Raw genomic sequence first — 21,543 nt, forward strand, 5'->3', positions numbered from 1 at the left:
GAGAGAGAGAGAGAGAGAGAGAGACACATACACAGAGAGAGAGAGAGAGAGACACACACATACACAGAGAGAGAGAGAGAGAGAGAGAGAGAGAGAGAGAGAGAGAGAGAGAGAGAGACACACACATACACAGAGAGAGAGAGAGAGAGAGAGAGAGAGAGAGAGAGAGAGACACACACACATACACAGAGAGAGAGAGAGAGAGAGAGACACATACACAGAGAGAGAGAGAGAGAGAGAGAGAGAGAGAGAGACACACAAAGAGAGACAGAGAGAGAGGACAGAGAGAGAGAGACACATACACAGAGAGAGAGAGACACACAGAGAGACACAGAGAGACACAGAGAGAGAGAGAGAGAGAGAGAGACACATACACAGAGAGAGAGAGAGAGAGAGAGAGAGAGAGAGAGAGAGACACACACACAGAGAGAGAGAGAGAGAGAGAGAGAGAGAGACACATACACAGAGAGAGAGAGAGAGAGAGACACACACATACACAGAGAGAGAGAGAGAGAGACACATACACAGAGAGAGAGAGAGAGAGAGAGAGACACACAGAGAGAGACAGAGAGAGAAGACAGAGAGAGAGAGAGAGAGAGAGAGACACATACACAGAGAGAGAGAGACACACAGAGAGACACAGAGAGACACAGAGAGAGAGAGAGACACATACACAGAGAGAGAGACACACACAGAGACACACAGAGAGACACAGAGAGAGAGAGAGACACATACACAGAGAGAGAGAGACACACAGAGAGACACACGGAGACACACAGAGAGACGCAGAGAGAGAAGACAGAGAGAGAGTGAGAGAGACACAGGAGAGAGAGAGCAGAGAGAGAGCTACAGACACAGAGACACAAAGAAACGCAGGGCAAAAGAGAAAAAATATGTTAATAGAGGGAACGGAATAGAGAAGGTAATCAGAGAGAGACAGAAACACATAAAATGGGTGAGGAACAGAGATATCGAAATAAATGACGAAATAAAAGACAAAAAATACTAAAGTGACAGAACAAGAGAGGGAGAGAAAAAGAAAAAAAGATATATAGAGAGGGACAAAGGGGAGACCGGGAGGGAGATAGACAAGGCGAGCAAAAGAGGGGACAAAGACAGAGAAACATCAATAATTCAGTCCAAATCAGTTTAGTAATCCAGTCCCTTTGTATACTCTCAGTGTAATGAGGTGCAGCCCCAGGCCAGTGAGTCACTGGAAAGCAGAGCAGAGTACCTAGCTTCAGGAGGCTCCGGCGTGTGTTTCTGCACAGTAGCCGTACTGGGACTGGCTCTCATCATGGTAAAATGGTGGTCCCTCTGATTGTTCTGACCCTTATCTGTCTGCTCCTCAGCCCGGACCCCACCGATGCAGAAGGTGAGTGTGGCCGTCTCTTTGAGATAAGATAAGATAAGATAAGATAAGGCCTTGTTATCAAGGGTTGGTGTGTACTACTTGACCCCTGGATTGACCCCTTTACAGCTCTTTCTGTTTTGCGTAGGAGGTTGGTCAAACTTTTGTAAGACTATTGTTGAGGAAAGTGAAACACTTAAACGCTGACAAGAAAATAGATCAAGAAACCGGCAAGTTTGAGACCTGTTTTTAGAATTTGAAGAAAGTTATACGAAAGCCGAGCTGGTCCGCAGAACCACTCCGGCACACACTTAGTATTGTCTCGATCGTTATGTTCATGGTCTTCGGGCACAACTTGGTTTGCCAAGAATTGGTGGCAAGCCTTCCACCCAGTTTCTCTCATCCAGTACCCTTGGTGGGTACACTTATCCATTCCTTTCACAACATTTCCAGCCATTAGGATGTCTCGATCAGAATATCTGATTTTATTTCACAAGGAACACCTGGCACATACTGGTGGCACAGAACATTAGATGATCTATTTAAGAAGCAAGAATCTCTCCAAGAGGCTCATCAAAGAAGTGTTAGTCCAGTCCGCCTATCTCATTAATATAACATATAAGGCAAGGTCATCTCATCATATAACGTATAAGGCAAGCAAATGATTATAATTCTTCTAAGGGTATAGTAAAATTCTCCCAAACCATAAGTCACCGAGACTCATAGATATCAATTCAAGGCTTTTCTTTCTTCAATTTCTAACCACCATACTCCTGATTTGAAGAATTTGACTTACTTGGTTTATTACTTACTTGGTATATAGTTTGTTTTCAAGTGCCTTTGTACTTCATGAAAGTTGCTGAGTAGTACTGGCGTACTTTAAGTACTTAGAATGGGGTCGGAACGGGTACGGCAAAGTCCGGGTCACGCCCACTTTTGGCGGTGGAAACGCGATCCGACCCGCACCTTTGCGATCCGATCCGTTCCGCACCCTGCAGTGGAAATGCGCCATTATAGTACTCCATAATGACTCCACGGTCTGAATGCAGGGAAAAACACTCAGCTATGCAAAAACCGTTGACCAGGATTAGATAGTGGTACACACACAGTATTAGCTGTGAAAGGTGGCATCTGTATTAAAAAAATACAGATGTCACCTATAGTTTACACATAACAGTTATGGGGGTGTGGATTTGCATTGAGAGGAGCTTTGCCGATCCTTGCAACCAGCAACCAGCGAATGGTCCCCTGACGAGCACCTGCCCAAAAAATTCGGAAAATAAATAATAAGAATATGAACTAGCAACCCAGATTCTACCAGGAACATACACCCAACTCCAACCAGCAGCACAGAGTAGTACAGAGAACTCGCGATGCTATGTAATCATAGTCATTTGTTTACGACGTAAACAAACGCTATCTGGTATCCGGAAGGAGAAAATGTAACTAAATCTAATTCCAGGGAGAGCCCATCATGTTACTGGTCAAATTTAACCTCTACTGACCCACTCAAGTCCTGCAGGCTCTCAGCATTACCGTGTTACCAATCCTGTAACAGAAAACCTCCGGTGTAGGTCCCACACACACACACGCACACACACACACACACACACACACACACACACACACACACACACACACACACACACACACACACACACACACACACACACACACACACACACACACACACACACACACACACACACACACACACACACACACACACACACACACACACACACACAATGCTCGCCCTGTGTCCGGTCATTTTCCCCATCATGCATTACCCCCGCTCTCTCTCTCGCCTCCAGCCGTGAATATCCTGAACCCGGGGGAAGTGGTGTACGATGACGTGCAGGTGTATGGCGTGGTGAACATGGCCGTGATCCTAGAGTGCGGCTCCACCTTACCGGACATTTACATCTGGGGCTTCACCAAGCAGGGCACCGACAAAATCAAGGCTGTGGTGTACAACTTCGGGCATGGTCCTCGGATGCAGGCGCTGGCCGCCACGCTGGGCTCGGTAGCGGTGATCTCGCACAGCGCGTCGCTCAGCATCGACCAGCTTCCACGGGCGTCAGAAGGCCTGTACACGTGCCAAGCCTTCTACGAGAGGCCAGAAGGACCCGAGTTCCGCTACTACTACGTACGCCTCACCGTCCGCGGTGAGACAAGGACTAGATCAAATGACACAAGAAGACAGAATGCGACTGTGCTTGTGTGCAAAACTGACGACTGTTGTATTGACATTGAGATGATGTCTTTGCAATAAAATGTATCAGTATCAGCCTGTAGCTTCTTAATATCATTAACCGCCAAAATATCGAATTATTGGTGCATCCCCCTAGGTATTAGACTGTAAACTTAAAGGCTAACATTGCATTTTAAATATTGTGAACATTTGGGAAAAATAATATACTCAATGTCATTCTCTCCTGAACATAGTTCCGGTCAGTAAGCCCTATGTCCTGCTGAGCGATGCGTCTCCGGTGGAGGGATCGGTGGTAGTGCTGCGCTGCGGCCTGGGAAACGGGACCTCACCCATCCTCTATGAGTGGGAGCACGAAAGGCCCGGCACTCCTGTCACTACGATCGCCCGGGGCAACAGCAGCATGCTCATCATGTCCAACGTGAACCGGAACAACACCGGTTGGTACCGCTGCGTGGTCAGCAACGCGGTCAACCTGGAGCGCTCGGACCGGGCCCTGATGGACGTAGTCTGTGAGTCGCCTCTGTTCGGAAATGGCTCGTTTATCTGGGAAGGCTGGTTCAACAGCGATATAAATAAAATGGATAAAACCTTCAAAAGCGAATTCAAAGAAAGATGCATCTATATCTATATCACTGCAAAGCAGGGTTCGAGGGTTGGGGCCATAAGGGGTTGTTTGAGGGGATGTACTGTAGGTCAGATTGGAGAGTTGTAAAGAGAGGGAGCAGAAAACCGCAAACCTGATGGTTTCACAGCACCATCTGGGAAGTCGCCTTTGGAAACAGTTTGGAAAAGGGAAGGCACTTGACATTGGCAGGTGACTGGATGACTCATTTGTCTGTCATCGTGTATCACCTATCGTTAGGTCAGGTAGTTCCTCATAGGACACTGATTGGCCACAAGCACATGACTTGAAGCCTGGCAGGATGGGTTCTCTTGTGATCGGTATCTTGCGAATCCAGCTGCCTCGCAAGGTAAGAAAGTAACAGGACAGAGCCAGTATTTGAAAATAAACAACCTAAAAATATTCTGTTGCATTCACACAGCTGTAGTGGAGCTATGATAATGTTGTGTATGCACATTGACAGGCGAGATAGATTCCCCTAACCAATCAGGGTAGCTGACGAATGGTGTTGGTATTTCTACCAAATAATCCTCAATCTCATAGCCATTAAGTCTTACCTAAAGCCCCTTGAAGGCAAGCCTTCTGATACCTTTTTATTAAGTTTGGATTTTAAAATCTCTAAACCAAGCCTTTGCCCACAGACGGCCCAGACATACCCCAGATTGACGTGACGCCGTACAGTCTGACGGAGAAGGGATACTCGGCCCTGGAGCGTGAGCGGGTTCTGCTGATGTGTCAGGCCCAGTCCAACCCTCCAAGCGTGTACACCTGGTACTACAACAACTCCCAGGTCAACGGTGGCCCCAGTTTCATCATCAACAAGATCCTCCGCTCACACACCGGAAAATACGCCTGTCGGGCCCAGAACACCCAGCTCGACACCAGCTCCATCAAAAGCATCAACCTGACAGTTTTCTGTGAGTCTCACCCATGATGTTTGACCTTTGTGCTTTTGACCTTGGACCTCACCGTCACAGTCCAGCCGAGTCCCCTCTTCACCTGAATCCCAATTTGGCGTTCTTCCTTCTTGGACAGACCAAAACGTAACCATGTAATCATTTAAATCAGGAGCAAAGATGATGAGTTCAGTCTTAGATATGTCGCCAAAATTCTGAAAGGCTCTTGGAGTTCCAGGAGTGAGGAACGCACGCAGGCAGGCGTTGATGTTCCTATCGTCATCAACACTCGTTTCTACTGTCTCCACTGTCTCTACTACTTCTACTGTCCCCACTCTCTCACCTGTTCCTACGCCAAACTCCTTTTCCCTGTCGAGCTCTTCTGGTTTCAGTATCATCCTGTCTCCATGCCACTGTTTGCCGTCCACATTCTGACCCAAATCGGTTAATCTTACTACCCCATATCAACAACACCACAACGAGATCTACAACCTGGCAAACATCAGAACACACACACATATACACACACACACACGCACACACACACTGACAGCCAGCAGAGTGGAAACACCAGATCTTTGGACCCTGGAGGAATGTGCAGGAGGGCTGAGGATGTTCTGGGGGTTCTGACAGGTACAGTGTGATGTCACAACTATGATGTCACAGCCATGACAAACAGGGGCTCTCGGTGGTCTGTGCTTGTCATCGTTGCCCTTCCGTTTGCTTTGGCTGATGGGACGTAAACACACAGAACTTGCCCCCTTTTTGTAGGCTACCTGCATTGCTTCAGCCTGACCAGGTTCAGGACTTCCTGTTTCTCCCATAGGGCACATCATTGCCGTGTCACGCTGTACTATGTCCCTACAGACCCACCGGACGGCTCTCCGTCGTGCTCGGTGGAGCCCGTGCTGAACCACAGCTCCCTGAGCCTGCAGTGCTCCTGGCCGGGGGGGCTGCCGGCCCCCACCCTCCACTGGACCCGAGGGCTGCTGGGCCTGGGCCAGGAAGTAGCCGGCCCGGGGCAGGAAATAGACAAACTGAGCAACAACGTAACCCTCCCGCCGGCGGTGGCCAGGGCGTCAAACAACACCTTGTTCACCTGCCTGGGCTCGTATGGCGCCACCAACCACAGAGCCTACTGCAGCATGCGCACCTGTGAGTGTCACGCAGCACACGGACCAATCACATCGCACCCCAGGGACCTCACCATTCACCCATGTCTTGTTTTTTTTTGGACTCCAGATTCACCGCCGGCGGAGCCTGTGTGTTTCGCCATCGCGACCCGGAACAACACGTACCTGATGCTGTCCTGCTCCTGGAACGGGGGGGTCCCGCGGGCCCTGCTGTGGTGGGACGGGCCCGGGGGAAGCGATGGCGGGGGCCAGCCGGGGGAGGGGAACGCCAACATTCTGGTGCTCCGCCACGGCTCCGCCCAGAGCGGACAGGCCTACACCTGCCGTGCCCAACACCCCCTGGTGGCGACACCCAAGAGCTGCAGGGTGACTCTGGGTACACTGGCGCCGCTCCTCCCGCACTTCACCAGCATGCCCTCAAAACACACAAATCATTCAGGTAATATGTGTTAACCTGTGTTCCCTTACATATGTCCCCCCCCCCCCCCCCCCCCCCCCACCCTTCACAGAGGCCCCGGTGCTGGTGACCCAGCGCAGCTTGGTGTCCGTCTACGAGGGGGGCGACGTCCAGCTCACATGCATCCTGGGAGCCAATTACCCGCCAGCCAATCAGATCACCTGGTTCAACAACCACAGGAAGGCCGTGCTGGACGTGCCCAGGAAGTACCAGCTGCAGCGGGCGGCCGCCTGGGCCAACCTAACGGTGCGCGAGGCGGACGGGGCGCAGGACAGCGGCCAGTACTGGTGCTCCACCGCCAACGCAGTGGGAGGGGCCGAGATCGCCGTCACCTTATTGGTCCTGAGTACGAATTCCTTTGCCCCCATTGTGACCTATAGACACACGACACACACCACCAGATGAAACTACACAGAACGCTTTCATCAAGACAAATCCCATGATGCGGGGCTTTCCCCGAGAACCCTACCCTGAGTGACGTTCCCACACTAAACCCATAAAACTGAAGCCCTCACCGTAATGCAGCGTAAATACATTTTCCATTCCATGGCCAAAACGTAACAATTCTGAATTTCTCTGGACCAGTGTTTCTAAAATGTGGGTATGTGTGACCCTAGTGGTACATTTGGTATATCTTGTCTCACACCAGTTTTTGGTGCATCCATTGGGCACCTCCTGACCCATTTTAACTTGTTTGTTCCTGTGTGTGCCTTTGTGTGTGCCTCTGTGTGTGTGTGTGTGTGTGTGCGTGCGTGCGTGCGTGCGTGAATTCAGGGTACCCCATGCCCCCCAACGTCACCCTGCACAGGGCGATATACAGCAGCCGCCAGCGCGGAGAGGTGGAGCTGGGGTGGAGGATGGAGACCGACGGAGACGGGGCCGGAGGAGGAGGAGGAGGAGGGGGAGGGGGAGGAGGAGGGGGAGGAGGAGGAGGGGGAGGAGGGGGAGGGGGAGGGGGAGGGGGAGGAGGAGGGGGAGGAGGAGGAGGGGGAGGAGGGGGAGGAGGGGGAGGAGGAGGGGGAGGCCCGACCCCCCTCTTCACCGGCTTCCTGCTGGAGATCCGATGGCTGACGGAGCGTGCGAAGCGTAAGGGGGGCAAGAAGGACGAGGGCAGCTTCTCAGAGTGGCGGGCCAGCGTGGTGACGGAGGCCGGGGCGCGCCGCCACACGCAGGGCAGCCTGGCCCCCACCAACACCTACCAGTTCCGCGTCACGGCGCTCAATCACCGCACGGCGGGCCACCCGTCGGCAGAGCGGACCCCAGGTAAGGAGAGGGGGGGTCGGGGAGAGAGGGTGGGCGGGGCTGGGTACCGGGCCGGGGAAAGGGGAGACTAGCACAGTTAGCACCGTACCTAAAGAGAGAGTGCGATCCCATTGGGGAGTAGAAAGACCCTAAAGGGGACTGGCATGAATTATCTGACTGTATTTATTGTTTTTTACTTTTTTAGTAACTATTGCTTTTGCATGCTTGCTGTTTACAAAAAAAGACATTTATTCAATGCTTGTCTAACCAGTTTTCTTTGTGGTTTTTGTTATCTGCGTAGGTGAAAGACACACACATACACACGCACACATTTCAATAACACTTCTCCCACAACTAACACCACAGCTCCTCATCCTCTCACCCCCCCCCCCACTGCCTCTTCTCTTCTTCACCTCCTCCCATGTGTTCTCCTCCTCCTCCTCACTATGTGCCCTGTGTGTTCTCCACTCTGCAGGCCTCCCCTGTCAGTCAATGAGCTTTTCCCTTTGCGTCATTCTAGGTCCTGAGTATACTTGTTGTTTCAATGAGACACTTCAGATCTGATAGGAAGCAGGAAACTGAAACTGAATAGGAAACACAGAGACTGGCTTCTTGATTTTGGATTCTGTGGCCACGGATGTGTTGCTGCTAGATTTTACAAAACTTTTTTTTTTAAAGAGGGAGATGGTCATATTTATGATTAGGTGTGTCGTATCAAGAAGCAGGCAAGTGGCAGGATTAGGCTTGTTTGAATCACAGAAATGTAATCAAAATAAACTCAGGTTATTTAGAACGTGGCCTGGCTCATCTGTTCACGCTGTGAAGTACAGCCCTGACATTTATTTCGTCCAGGTTACAGTTTGGCCTGGGAAAAGTCCCATTAAAATGACAAGTGATACTGAGGCCTTTTGCACCTATTCATGCTATGCCAGGGAGGGTTGTAGCTCAGTTCAGTGTAGTGATGAGTGGTCCTCAACCACAACACTGTGCGACTTCACCGTTGTTACAGTGAAGGAAAATAGGATTCAATTTGTATTCAAACCTAAAAATGTATTGGGGGTGTCGCAGCATAACACAAAGCCACAACAACCCAATGTACAAAATAAACCCTTTATTTATATACCAGACGCTTAATATTCGAAATGATGACATTGGGACAACCATTTCCACAACATGATGGCCTGCCCAAAGCCACTGTTGTTGTAAGGTTGAGGACTGCTCTAAAGAATAATCCTAAAGAACTGAATCGTTGGCAGGGTGTCTCTTCAACTCTGTTTCGACATTCAAATAGTTGCAATGGTAACTTTGATGTGTTTCAGCGGACCCACCATTCGGTGCGTATCCTGCTGTGATTGGAGCTGCCATTGGTGGAATGATTGTTGCAGCTATTCTTACATTGCTGATACTCTTGTTCCTATTACGCAACCGCAATTCCCGTGAGTCAGTCCGCTATTATTAAACGTTCTAATCGAAAAAAGTATTTTAATATTTTTGACATTTTGTTTTTATGTCCAAAAACATCAGCATTTTATTTTTAACGAGTAACTTACTAATAATACAAATTTTCTAGTAATCAAGACAAACAGGCTGCTAATATAGCAAACATAAAAACCTACAAAAGTTAAAATATAATTAAGAGTAAATGAACATGACCATAAAAAAAACAATGTCCATCTATCAAAAAACACATTATACCTTTTTGTTGTTACGCCATTAATGGACATTTACCACATGTTAATGTTCCTGCAGGTCTACGTGATATGCTGTTCGGCATGTGAGTACTTGTACCCATTACACAGAAATATCACCCATTTCATAGAGACATTGATCCCCTAAAACGGTCTTGTTCTGGTCTCCCCATGCAGGCAGCACGGCCAGTCGAGAGAAAACATCAACTTCCCCGATGACGAGCTCGCAGACGGTGATGACCTTGGTTCCAGCCCAGGTTGTATGAAGCAGCATTTTTAATCCTGTTGGATCCATAACCCTCCAATCATGATTTTATTTGTATTTCTTTAATGAACAAAATATTATTAAGCATGTGTTGAGGCAACTGATATCAACCTTGAATACATTAAACATATGTAATGTATTCAAGATATATTTTTTTGTTTATATATTATTTGTTGGTTCACACCCTTTGGTTTATATGCGGGATGGTCAGTGACTATCCCACATATAAAGTAGAGACTTTAGTCTAGTCCAAAAAACATAAATATAAGCATATTTTCTTTAAGCACTGGAATAGCTTTTTGTAAACCAACATACACATTTTTTTATTCAATGCACAGCCTAGGATTTGCAACTATTTTAGTCAAGTTAGTTCCTTTTCCAATAATTCCCAATATCTACCCTGTAGAGTCCAAATACATAATCCTGTTGGACATGATCTCACCACCACTCTCTCCCTCCCAGTTCCCGCCATATCGCTGCCCCGAGCGGCCTCGCCTATCCCAACCTCGCCCGCCCCCGAACAGGACTCGCCAACCAACAGCCAAGCCCCGCCCACTGGAGACGACGAGCCCGTCAACGTCACCATCACTGTGAAGGCCACGGGTTCCTAGCCCGCATCGGAGCCGTTGCTCTTGAAAAACATTTTGTACTCTTTTTGGCTTTTAGTGAGCGACACGAGTTTATAAAAACACAAAATAAATAGTTCTAGGTTCACGGTACAAGTGTTGGTCAATATTACATAGAATGCCGCACTCCACATTAAAGTGACTGAATACTGACGCTTGCTTAAGGTTTAATTATTTTATTTTAACGTTAACCTCTTCACGAACTCACGAATCCTTAAAAACTTCTAATTCCTCAGTGAAACTGATCAAATTCATGGTAGCCATAAAAAGATATTTAAACAAAACAATTATTAACACTGCCAAACTGGCACGTACATATACTAACATATACATACAAAAATAAAAGCGCTGGCTTAAAGAACCCGTTATGTGATCGCTAGAGGGATCTTCTGAGGGCTGATGATGTCACTGAGCCCCTGTTTGATCTTCAGGAAGAGACGTTTGAACTCCAGACCGTCGCCCTGGTCCCCGAGAGATACAGACAAAATGAGTTAAACAGAACACGTGAAAAAATTACAGAAATGCATTGATTGGCCAGTGTACCTTGGATAGTCTGAAATCCAGAAGCACTTTCTTATTCATCTCGAACAGATGGACCTTGAAGATGAGCTTGTTGTTGCGTTTATCCTGCGTGCTAACCGTCACCTGCAAGGAAAACCATAATGCGTCAACCTACTATCTGCCATTGAGTATAAAATCAAGACACACACCCACATGTACCCAAAGCAATTAACAGTCAATCAGGATACTGGTCATGAAGAAGCAGGTTGAGGTTAGTCAGAAAGGGATTGAACACAGAACCTTTCAGCTAGACGTTGAACACACTAGCAGTGCAGCTTCCTGCTCTACATAATGCTGCCATCTAGCTCCTCCAGACAGAGTTACCCCATTGGTGCCCTGACGAGTCACGTCCAGTTACCTTATTGGTGCTAAAGACTTGTGCGGTCATCTCATTGGATGAGGTCTGCATTGAAAATGCCATTAACTGATTGGTGTGTGTGAATCATGTGCCATTACCTGATTGGTACAGGTTTGTTTGAATGCGAGTCCTTGGCTCTCGCAGGTGTCCCTCAGGGCAGAGAAGGAGTCGTCGACGTTCTTCGTTGTGAAGAAGCGCGTCATTCTGCGCACCAACCTTTGCCAGGGCGTCTACCGGGCAGAAAAGAACGTCAGTACACAAAGGGTGGTCCAAGATCTACGTAGGATTCAGCGTTTAGGCCAAATTCAGAGTGGCCATCTTGGTTCTAAACAGTAGCTGCATGGGGAAAATCCAGAAAGCTACCGTGATTGAATTATATTACATATAATACCAGTTTGTAGTTAAGATTTCATCAAGTAGGGTGTAAACCATTAAATATTTTTAGCGTTGGTCCCTCATTAACACTATTTTTTTTTTTTTTTTTTTTTTTTTTTTTTTTTTTTTAAATCGCTATGAAAATGACGTTTGATTGAAAGAGAAAACCGGAACTGACATAAGCACACGGATTGTCCGTGTGGATACCCAGGTCTGCGTGCGGGTGAGTAAGAGAGTGAGGTTTACCTGGCTGGCTCCGGGTGTGCCCAGCAGCTGACTCCCCAGCAGCATGTGTTCCGTTCGGGTGGGCTGGGAGAAGCTGACCTGCCCGTCTGTGGGGCCCATGGAGAGCACCGCCTCCAAGAAACACCTTCCCAGAACCGGGGGGTCCGGCTGGGAGCTGGAGAACCGCATCCTCTCATCGCTGCACCACAACAACGCACAGGGTCGGAGACACGTCGGAGGTTAGGTTGTGTTGCAACGTTGGGCATAGTTCCACACCGGGTTGTTTCCTTCTGAAAACACGGTGGTTACCGGTAACACCGTAGTTTCCATCTAGAGGGCGCCATCTGCTTTTAAGGCAGGAAGGGCACGTATTCTGGTTGAAGACGAGGCTACGCATGTTGGTGATGGATTTGGTCTATGTGATGAAGCGGATTACAAGGCACCAGCACCAGGCCCATCTATCGATAAGAAGAAGCCTTCATAAAGCTGGTGTTTTTGTGTTTCTAATTTTAGGGAGGCTGAGTGTTCAGAAATTTGACAGTCACAATATTTATCCCTCTGTCCCACAAATGAAGGATAATTATGTTAATCAAATTTCAAAAAATTCTATTCTTCTATTCTTGTAACATTTTAAACATCCTCATTCTTATGAGTATTCATTCAATCGCCATCAAATGCACCGAGCTCATAACACACATCCATGCACCAGCGCAACTGCTGTGAAACACTGAACCCAACCCATAGAACACACATCTAAGCCCCGTTCAACTTAAGAGGGGAAACGTGTATGCAGTGCTGTGCAGTCAATGCAAGTTAAAGTATCAAGAATGTCCCCCTTGACTCCTTCACTTCCTCACCTCACATCCACGACCGTGTTAGCTAGCAACAATAGTCACATAATAATAAGAGATTACAGTGAGAACTACCAAAAACCAATCGTGTCCCTATAACAAAGACTGGCTCGCACAAGTAGGCCTTAATGTTGAATACAGTCAATCCACATTATATTTTATTTGTAAATACAATCTTAACAGCTAAAAGATGGATGGGATGAATAAACTCACACCTATAGTCATCCAACACGTGTAACACTGGAAACGACACTAAGCCGGATAACAGTAATCACACATAATGTCGGATTGACAGTCAAAAAGACGACAACCTCTGACCTTTTGTTCCGGGAGATGCTTCCAGCATCCGTTCGAAGGATCTTCTTGGAAGAGCCATGAGAGTCCGAGGGGGGGTTCCCGCCTACAGGGGAACATGGTGTTGACATGGGTTTCCCTTTTGTTTTTTTAACGTGCCCGTGTACCGTTGCCTGTGCGTACCTGTAGTGAACCAACGGTCCTTCTTCATATCCGAGATGCTGACACGCTCCCCTGGACTGGCCATCAACAACTTGGACAACAAACCTTTAAGTCCATGAATCCATTTGTTAATAATTGATAAATAACATTAGATTAATATAAAGCAGTAATTACAATTGATAAATTGATAATTGATAATTGATAAAAAAAAAAGATTACAACCCTAAACCCTGAAGTGTTGAAGCAGGCCTCACATGTTCTGGAAGTTTGATTCAGATATGTGGTGCATAATCATACATAGACTGTAAACAATATGGGAAGACCATGACGTCACCCACACCCACCCACACCCACACCCACACACACCCACACCCACACCCACACCCACACCCACACCCACACCCATACCCATACCCACACCCACACACCCACACCCACACCCACACCCACACACACCCACACCCACACCCACACCCACACCCACACCCACACCCATACCCATACCCACACCCACACCCACACCCACCCACACCCACACCCACACCCACACCCACACCCACACCCATACCCACACCCACACCCATACCCACACCCACACCCACACCCACACCCACACCCACACACACCCACACCCATACCCACACCCACACCCACACCCACACCCACACCCACACCCACACACACTCTTAGATTCCAACCAAAGGAAGAAAACATTTATTTCCTTTGTATTACAATAATGAAGTCAGTTTTCCAGTTGACCTAGAATGTTTTTGTGTCCAACAACCGCTAGCCACATACAGGGCGTTAGAGGATTAAATAAAAACAAAGACCTACCAAGAGGACTTGGTTGGACCTTCTTCCATGGTGGCAGGTATGTTTTCCTCTGTAACCAATCAGTATATTCCTGACAGCTTTCTCTGGGCTGGTCCCACGGCAACTCTGAAACCATAGCAAAGGAAATCTCTCAATGAAGTCCACTGGTTTGGTTAGTTGGGGTAAATACATATCGTATTATTTTTTTAATACAAACATCAAATAAGAAAACTCCTACCCACGAACTGAGATCAGGAAAGCTACATGTGCCAACTGTAAACCCAAAGAGTTAAGAAAGACATTTCCCAAACCAGTGAGCATGTGGCGTTTCAGAGGCCTTTTAAGCGACTACAAATTACTAACAAATGACTATGCAAGAAATCCTTAAGAAATAAAGCAGTGCTAAGGAAAAGTATTAACACACAGTAGGAGTTTAGTGTTTCCTTCTCGCAACCACCACCACCACCGCCGCCACCTGTCCCTCTAAGTACAGCGAGCGGTTGGTAGCTGCCACCTACCTCCAGCGAGCATCGCCGTCAGTACGATCCCGCAGGCCCACACGTCCGCCGGCTGAGCATAGAAATCTGATTGGCCGAGGAGCTCCGGCGCCAGGTAGGGCAGAGTTCCACAGAGCCTGTTCAGCAGGCGCTCCTTCCCTTTGTGACGGAACATGGTGGCCAGGCCGAAGTCTGACAGCTTGATGTTATCTAAGAAATGTGATAAAAAGTTAACTATTTTTTATACCCATTAAAAAAAAAAAGGATTTGAAATCGGCAAAGACTAACTGGGGAAATAATACATAAAAATAAAATAAAATCTAAATCTAAATGAAGCGTGCGTTGTCATATTCAAAGCCCATTCTCTCACCCTTGTCATCCAACAGAATGTTCTCTGGTTTTATGTCTCTGTGGGCGATGCCAATATTGTGAAGGTACTCCTGGAAGTGTATTTGGGTACGACAGACATTTAGGAAAATGTTACAGATACAATTATTTTATATTAACACTTAAATTGAGCTCGGCATCATTTGCAAATTGTTTTGGATTAAGCATCTGATAGATTATTAAATGTAGGCAAAATAAGAGGAGTAGAAAACAAGTTGAAATATGCAAACAATAGAAGCCTCTGCGACTCACCACAGCTGCGATCAGCTGCTGGAAAAAACGATGGGCATCTATTTCCGACATTCCAACGTCAGGTTCTGGAGTGAAGACAAGAGAAGGACATTAAAGGGGGCAAACATCAACTGAAGCGTTCTTTGTGGCTGGCTAGCAACACAACACAAACAAGCTTCAGGACCAATGAGTTGGTTGGTGGCAGGCAGAAGCGGAACAGTGATGGGAGAATAAAATCAATCCTTTGTGCTAAATCAAGTCACTTGTAATCTTCCTTGTTTAAGGTAAACCACTAAAGTAAATCTGTGGTAATGATATAATTTCTTACTATAATTTAACTGAACTGTTTCCTGTTATTTAGCCATTGGTCCTGCTGTTTTGCAAGAAAGGGGCTATAAAAATAAAGTTTGATTGAATGTGTATTGTGCTCAGAGGCCGCTGGGGAACAGGAGAAGTCTTTCTCACCTATGCGGTCGAACAGTTCCCCTCCAGTACAATACTCAAGGAATAGATAGACAGTTGGGCCTTCCTTCCGATTACCAAAGAAACGCACAATGTTGGAATGACTAAGAATCTGTTGAGTAGCACAGTGTTACAGGTATACATACATGTCAATGATAATAACAATATTATCCCAATTATCCCAAATTAAAGCTTTTGTATATTATTGGTAATTTGTGATCCAGCAACATCCTATTTCAGGAGTTAAAAATAGATCATGTATCAGATAACATGATGGTAATGTAATAATTAGTTCAATTCAGCTTTCTATTTGATGGAAAGGGGACTTCCCAACTCTATGACCAGATGTTTGTCTTCATTTCAGTTGCTTTCAGTAATCTTCTCATTCCCCAAAACGGTAGTTTAAAAGAACATAGTGCGTGAGTCGTCAGCACTGACAGCACACTCTGAAGTGAGAAACATAACAAGCCAATAAATCACCGACCTTGTGGATGCAGATTTCTTTCCTAACATTGTCAGCACACTCCTTTGCATGAGAGGTGTCAATCACCTTCACTGCCACCGCCTCCTCGGTCTGCCGGTTCACTAGTAACCGAACTCTGGAGACAGCGAAACACCGGAATCAACGGGAATGTGCTTCCGTTGAAATTAAGTATAAAGACTGTGTGCAAGATGATTAGGCAAGGCAAGCTACATTTATTTATATAGCACATTTCAAACCGAAGTACTTTAGAGTACACGGGCAAAAGCGCTTGAACAGATGATAGATACAGGGATGGCATGCAAGCAAAAAATGTATTGAAACATTCATACTCTCCATAAGCTCCTTCGCCAAGAGTCTGTACGAGGTCCCAATCCTGCACAAATGGCACTGCCATTCTGCAAATTATCAAATATTTTTTAGCATCAACAAGCTGAAAAGCTGGTATAACGTTAAACGACGTGTCTTTCTGTGTTCTGTTTGTTTAAGACGAACTAGCGCCATTCCTAATCAATGAGACAATATATAATATTGATACTATGATGAATTTCCTTCCTGTATTGTAGTTTTTACCTTGTGGAACTTTATCACTAAGCAGGTTTTCAAACGCTACCCCGGTGTTGATGTTTTCACAAATTTGGCGCGTTGTTTGTGGTCGCTGGGAGACTTCCGCCTCTCATTTTTTGGTTGCGTCATATCCGTTCACAAGAGTTGCAGCAGACTTGACAGCTGCATACATGCATTTGACAGGCAACTAAGTTGATACGCCATTTATTTGTTGAAACCTTACTAACCCTCATAAGACCTGTTCAAATCATAATGATACTAAAATATATATTTTGTACATATCAACTACGTTGGCTATGACGATTTTATTTTGGATCAGAAACGGCCTGTTATAGAGGATGGTGCAGTTTCAATATGTGGAATAAACTTTTAAAACTAAGCACTTATAAGGTATTAAAGGCACCCAGTGCAACTTTATGTAAACATTCAATGAAAAATAAACATTCAATTTCTAGTCTTTTTTACACGTAGTAAGTTTCAATAACTCCATACCATTACATATCGACATTCAAGGAGCAAAGATGAGACGTCGTTGTGTGGTGAGAACTGATAGAAAATCGTAAACAACAACAATCGCCGGTGGGGAGAAGCCATTTTTCCATTGACTGGAAGCCTGCTTTATTTATTGTAGGTTACAAAAAATAAAGAAAATGGCGGCATTGTTGTTGTTATCGATTTTGTATCAGTTCTCACCACACAACGACGTCTCATCTTTGCTGCTTAAATGTCGGTATGTAATGGTATGGAGTTATTGAAACTTACTATGTGTAAAAAAGACTAGAAATTGAATGTTTATTTTTAAGCCTCGAAAGTTGCACTGGGTGCCTTTAATTCAATCTTAAAAAAAATATGCGTCAACTTCACATTCACTATTAGACACAAAGTTTTTAGCCTATGATAACTCCACTAGCAGATATCAACAAGTTAAGAACGTAAGCATATGCACTGATTGCAGAAAATTATGGATGAGTGTGGATGAGAGAAAGTAAGAGAAAGAGTGTGTGTGCGTGTGCGTGTGCGTGTGCGTGTGTGTGTGTGTGTTTTAGGTCAATAAAGTAGCTTTTGGAGAGTAAGCTTAAGTACTTAAGTTAAAGTTTGTACTCTGTACTTGTATGCAAACAAGGGAAAAAATAAACAGTAAATACAAATTAGATAATCACTGAAATGCATGCATTTCAGTGATTATCTTGTTAATGTTGAATGAGTATCTTGTATCATGTTATATTATTAATTAAGTTTCAACCAAAATTGAATCCCAAATGTATTTTGAATTTCACTCTTCACTAGTTGAAGGAAGGTATATATTATCTAGTTTGATTATACCAGTTATAATATTTTGAACACTCAACGGCTGGGAGTCAAACACCATTTTGAAGATTGAATACCAATGATAAACCAGGCTATGCTTCACCACCTGTGGTCTTCGAAGATGGTTGTTGACCCGTAATAAACTCACAGGTAAAGAACATTCTGAATCTCCTCTTTTGTTGGAGTTGAGCTCTTCCTCTCGGGCTTTAGATAGGCTACACTGACCGCACCTGAACATTTGGGGTCGAGTAAGAAGCCTTAACATGATGAGCACATATGCCGACATTATACTGCTGATTCAGTCTGAAAACCTTTCTCTACTTAATCAGCTTTGGTGGAAGAAGACGCCAGGCAAGCTAGCGCTGCCTTAGATCACTGTGACATACAGCGATTCCAATGCTCGTTTCCAGTGCCCTGCGCAATGCGGACCACCCGTCTGACAGACTGCCAACTCAGACCAATCTGGTTTAGATCTACACTTACCTGCTATTCTATGCTACACTCGTCCGCCCAGCCATGAAGAAAGTTTGAGATTGACTTTGAATTACGGGAACCTTGATTACCTTAAAAAAACAAAACTACAATATCGATGTCTGTTAACGGTATGGTCTGTTATACGAGGTTCAATATAGAACAATGGATGGGACGTGTGTGTAAAACCATGGTCAGGGATGAGTCGGTTCCCATGGAAACATTGATCCACGTTTGCTTAACTGATTATTAAAGGGGGCGGGGTTACACAGGGGACGAGAGAGAGAGAGAGAGAGAGAGAGAGAGAGAGAGAGAGAATGGGGTGTTATTGCCTGGTTATCCTGATTGAATGAGCGGCGCTCTGAATTCCAGTTAGGGTATTAGTAGTAGAATTGGTATTCAGGACATTTAAAACCAGGAGCCATTCCTTTAAGATCCTAATCATATCTCCGCCACTGAAACCGTATTATGTGCTGAACACCACAGCATGCTAGACATAATTCTAGTGTCTATCTTTCAAATCTTTAAATATAATAAAAAAAATGCCACATCCTCATTCTCAGGCCAAACATTTAATGCCACGCAGCATAATCCTGATCGGGCAGTCCTGTACTGTGCGACGCAGCAAACTGTAAATCACCCTTATGGGCCAATTTAGAGATGAATGCCACTGGTATGTAGGCCTACGAGGCACCCACGTGCGATTCCCCTGCATGATGCATCTCTCTTTTCCCCGCGTTGCTCACGTGCCCCCCGGCCTCCTCGGGTGTATAGCAGACTCTGAGACGCAGGTGTGAAGTTATGGCCGCCGCACAAGCAGCCATTGCCTGCCAATTAATATTAAACAGGTACGGTTGGTAATGGAAATGCAAAGAAAGACCCCCGCGATATGGCTCTGTGAGACGGGCTGATCCACTTAAAGGGGATTATTTTCATGTAACATCTTTATAATCTCCATAATGATGCCTGGAATGCTGAAAGGGATAAAGAAATCAAGTCTGTTTCTTGTAGGCATTTACGCCCAGGAGCACTCGAGTGATTAGCTCTCTTTACGGTCGATGTTGCCTCTTCTCCCGATCATTAAGATTGCTTTTAACAGATTAACCCCCCCCCCACACACACACACACACACACACACACACAAAAACATCCCCTTGTGTCTCCTCCTCTTTCTTCCCCTCCGCTGCCTGCCTGTTTCATCCCATCTTTCATCCCATCTTTCAGTTGAGCCATTGCCTCAAAGTCAACACTGCAATTTTTTGTGAGATTTCTCTTTCCTCCGCTGCACTGCGCAGGGCTGCCTAGTGATCCAGGAGTCATTGGGGTTCTGTGTGGGGATGGGAGTGAATGAGGCTAAAAATGGATGGCGAATGAAGAAGTTAATGATAAAAATACGCTTAATTTTTTTTCGATTGCTTCGCCCCCTTCCCAAGATGGCCGCACGTTAGGTTTCCTGTGTGTTTGCCTATGGCTGAATCCGAATACTTAGTACATACTATTTCTGTTCAGTGTCTACTACTTGACGGTACTACACTTGACAGTGTAGTACGGTCTATATGGAGGTAGATTTGTGTCTTTATTATGCAATCAAAAATAATAGGTTTGAGAGCAAAACTTTCCACACTGCAATCAAAAAATAGGTTTGAGAGCAAAACTTTCCACACTGCAATCAAAAAATAGATTTAAGAGCAAAACTATCGACACTACAATCAAAAAATGTTTTATTGCAAGATAAATTAATGTGATAAAAAAAATATTAATGGGAATCCAAAAGTTTTGTTTGCAAATCCAAAAGTTTTGTTTGCGAATCCAAAAGTTTTGTTTGCGAATCCAAAAGTTTTGTTTGCGAATCAAAAAGTTTTGTTTGCAAATCCTAACGTTTTGCTTGCGAATCCAAAAGCTTTGCTTGCTGTTGATCTGAATCTCGTGGGCGGGACCTACGCCGAAAGATGTAAGACGCGTCTCTATTGGCCAGTCTCGATCGGAGTGACAGCTTGGCAACATCCACAGTTAGTAACGAGAGAGGGAGCTCCCGATTCCCGCTCTGTCTCATCATGGACTTCAAAACTCCCTCTCTCGTAATAATAATTATTAATAATTATTATAATAATATAATAAAATAGAGGGTGGGGGCTAATTCTGAGCGTTCAACAGAGAGAATGCTTGGGGAAAGTAGCTGACTTTGTGTCGGCTGGTTTTGGCAAACAGTGCCCTGTATCGCCTGCCCGAGGGAAGGAGGTTGAACATTTTGTGACCAGGATGTGAGGGATCTAGGGCGATTCTTGTTGCCCTTTTCCTGACCCGGGACTTGTACAGGTCCTCAATGGTGGGAAGGTCAGCTGCAATGATCTTCTCCGCAGCCCGTATTGTCCGTTGCAGTCTGGCCCTGTCCCGTTTGGTGGCTGACCCAAACCAGACAGTGATCGAGGTGCAGATGACAGACTGGATGATGGCTGAGTAGAAGGTGGTCAGCAGCTCTTTAGGCAGATTAAACTTCCTTAGTTGTCGCAGGAAGTATAACCTCTGCTGGGCCTTTTTCTGGACAGAGTAAATGTGGGGACACCATTTTGGGTCCTGTGAAATGGTTGTACCTAGGAACCTAAAGGAATCGACAGTGGACACTGTGTCGTTCTGGATGGTGAGGGGGGGGAGTGGGGGGGGACTTCTCAGAAAGTCCACTGTCATCTCCACAGTCTTGTTGTGGTTTAACACCAGGTGGTGCTGACTGCACCATTGGACCAACTGTTCCACCTCCTGTCTGTAAGCAGACTCATCACCATCCTGGATCAAACCAGTGACGGTGGTGTCATCTACAAACTTCTCGTTGGTTGGCCTGAATGTGTGGGCACCATCTTGTGAGACAGAACCAAGTAGAACGTGAATGTGCCTGCAGATTTCAGAATATGAGTGGAATAAACATTTGCCTTTACCTTAAAGTACTTCAAAAAGTACTTTTAAAAGAAGTTGAACAGAATGTTGTAGTTCAATCTTAAAAAACTCGGCTC

At 45.8% G+C, this 21,543-nt stretch overlaps 2 protein-coding genes across 2 annotated transcripts; one reads left to right on the forward strand and one right to left on the reverse strand.

Moving 5' to 3' along the window:
- Positions 1 to 754: 754 nt before the first annotated feature.
- Positions 755 to 10,637, forward strand: LOC132461675 (V-set and immunoglobulin domain-containing protein 10-like 2). Its single transcript, XM_060056949.1, has 13 exons — positions 755 to 1,375; positions 3,166 to 3,519; positions 3,800 to 4,075; positions 4,830 to 5,105; positions 5,952 to 6,239; positions 6,327 to 6,593; positions 6,727 to 7,020; positions 7,449 to 7,563; positions 7,711 to 7,937; positions 9,236 to 9,352; positions 9,666 to 9,690; positions 9,782 to 9,861; positions 10,332 to 10,637. Exons 1-13 carry the CDS (start codon positions 1,306 to 1,308, stop codon positions 10,478 to 10,480), a joined length of 2,538 nt encoding a protein of 845 aa, XP_059912932.1. The 5' UTR covers positions 755 to 1,305; the 3' UTR covers positions 10,481 to 10,637.
- An 18-nt stretch (positions 10,638 to 10,655) lies between these two features.
- On the reverse strand, positions 10,656 to 16,902 carry chek1 (checkpoint kinase 1). Its single transcript, XM_060056947.1, has 14 exons — positions 16,766 to 16,902; positions 16,525 to 16,590; positions 16,196 to 16,310; positions 15,715 to 15,823; positions 15,271 to 15,335; positions 15,002 to 15,071; positions 14,653 to 14,841; positions 14,156 to 14,260; positions 13,343 to 13,426; positions 13,184 to 13,265; positions 12,036 to 12,213; positions 11,513 to 11,644; positions 11,039 to 11,140; positions 10,656 to 10,956 (listed from the first exon to the last, which is right to left on the reverse strand). The coding sequence occupies exons 2-14, from the start codon at positions 16,587 to 16,589 to the stop codon at positions 10,861 to 10,863; spliced, it is 1,392 nt and encodes a 463-aa protein (XP_059912930.1). The 5' UTR covers position 16,590; positions 16,766 to 16,902; the 3' UTR covers positions 10,656 to 10,860.
- Between the last annotated feature and the right edge of the window lie 4,641 nt (positions 16,903 to 21,543).

The sequence above is a fragment of the Gadus macrocephalus genome, chromosome 7 (genome assembly GCF_031168955.1).
Source record: "Gadus macrocephalus chromosome 7, ASM3116895v1".
Lineage (NCBI taxonomy): Eukaryota > Metazoa > Chordata > Actinopteri > Gadiformes > Gadidae > Gadus > Gadus macrocephalus.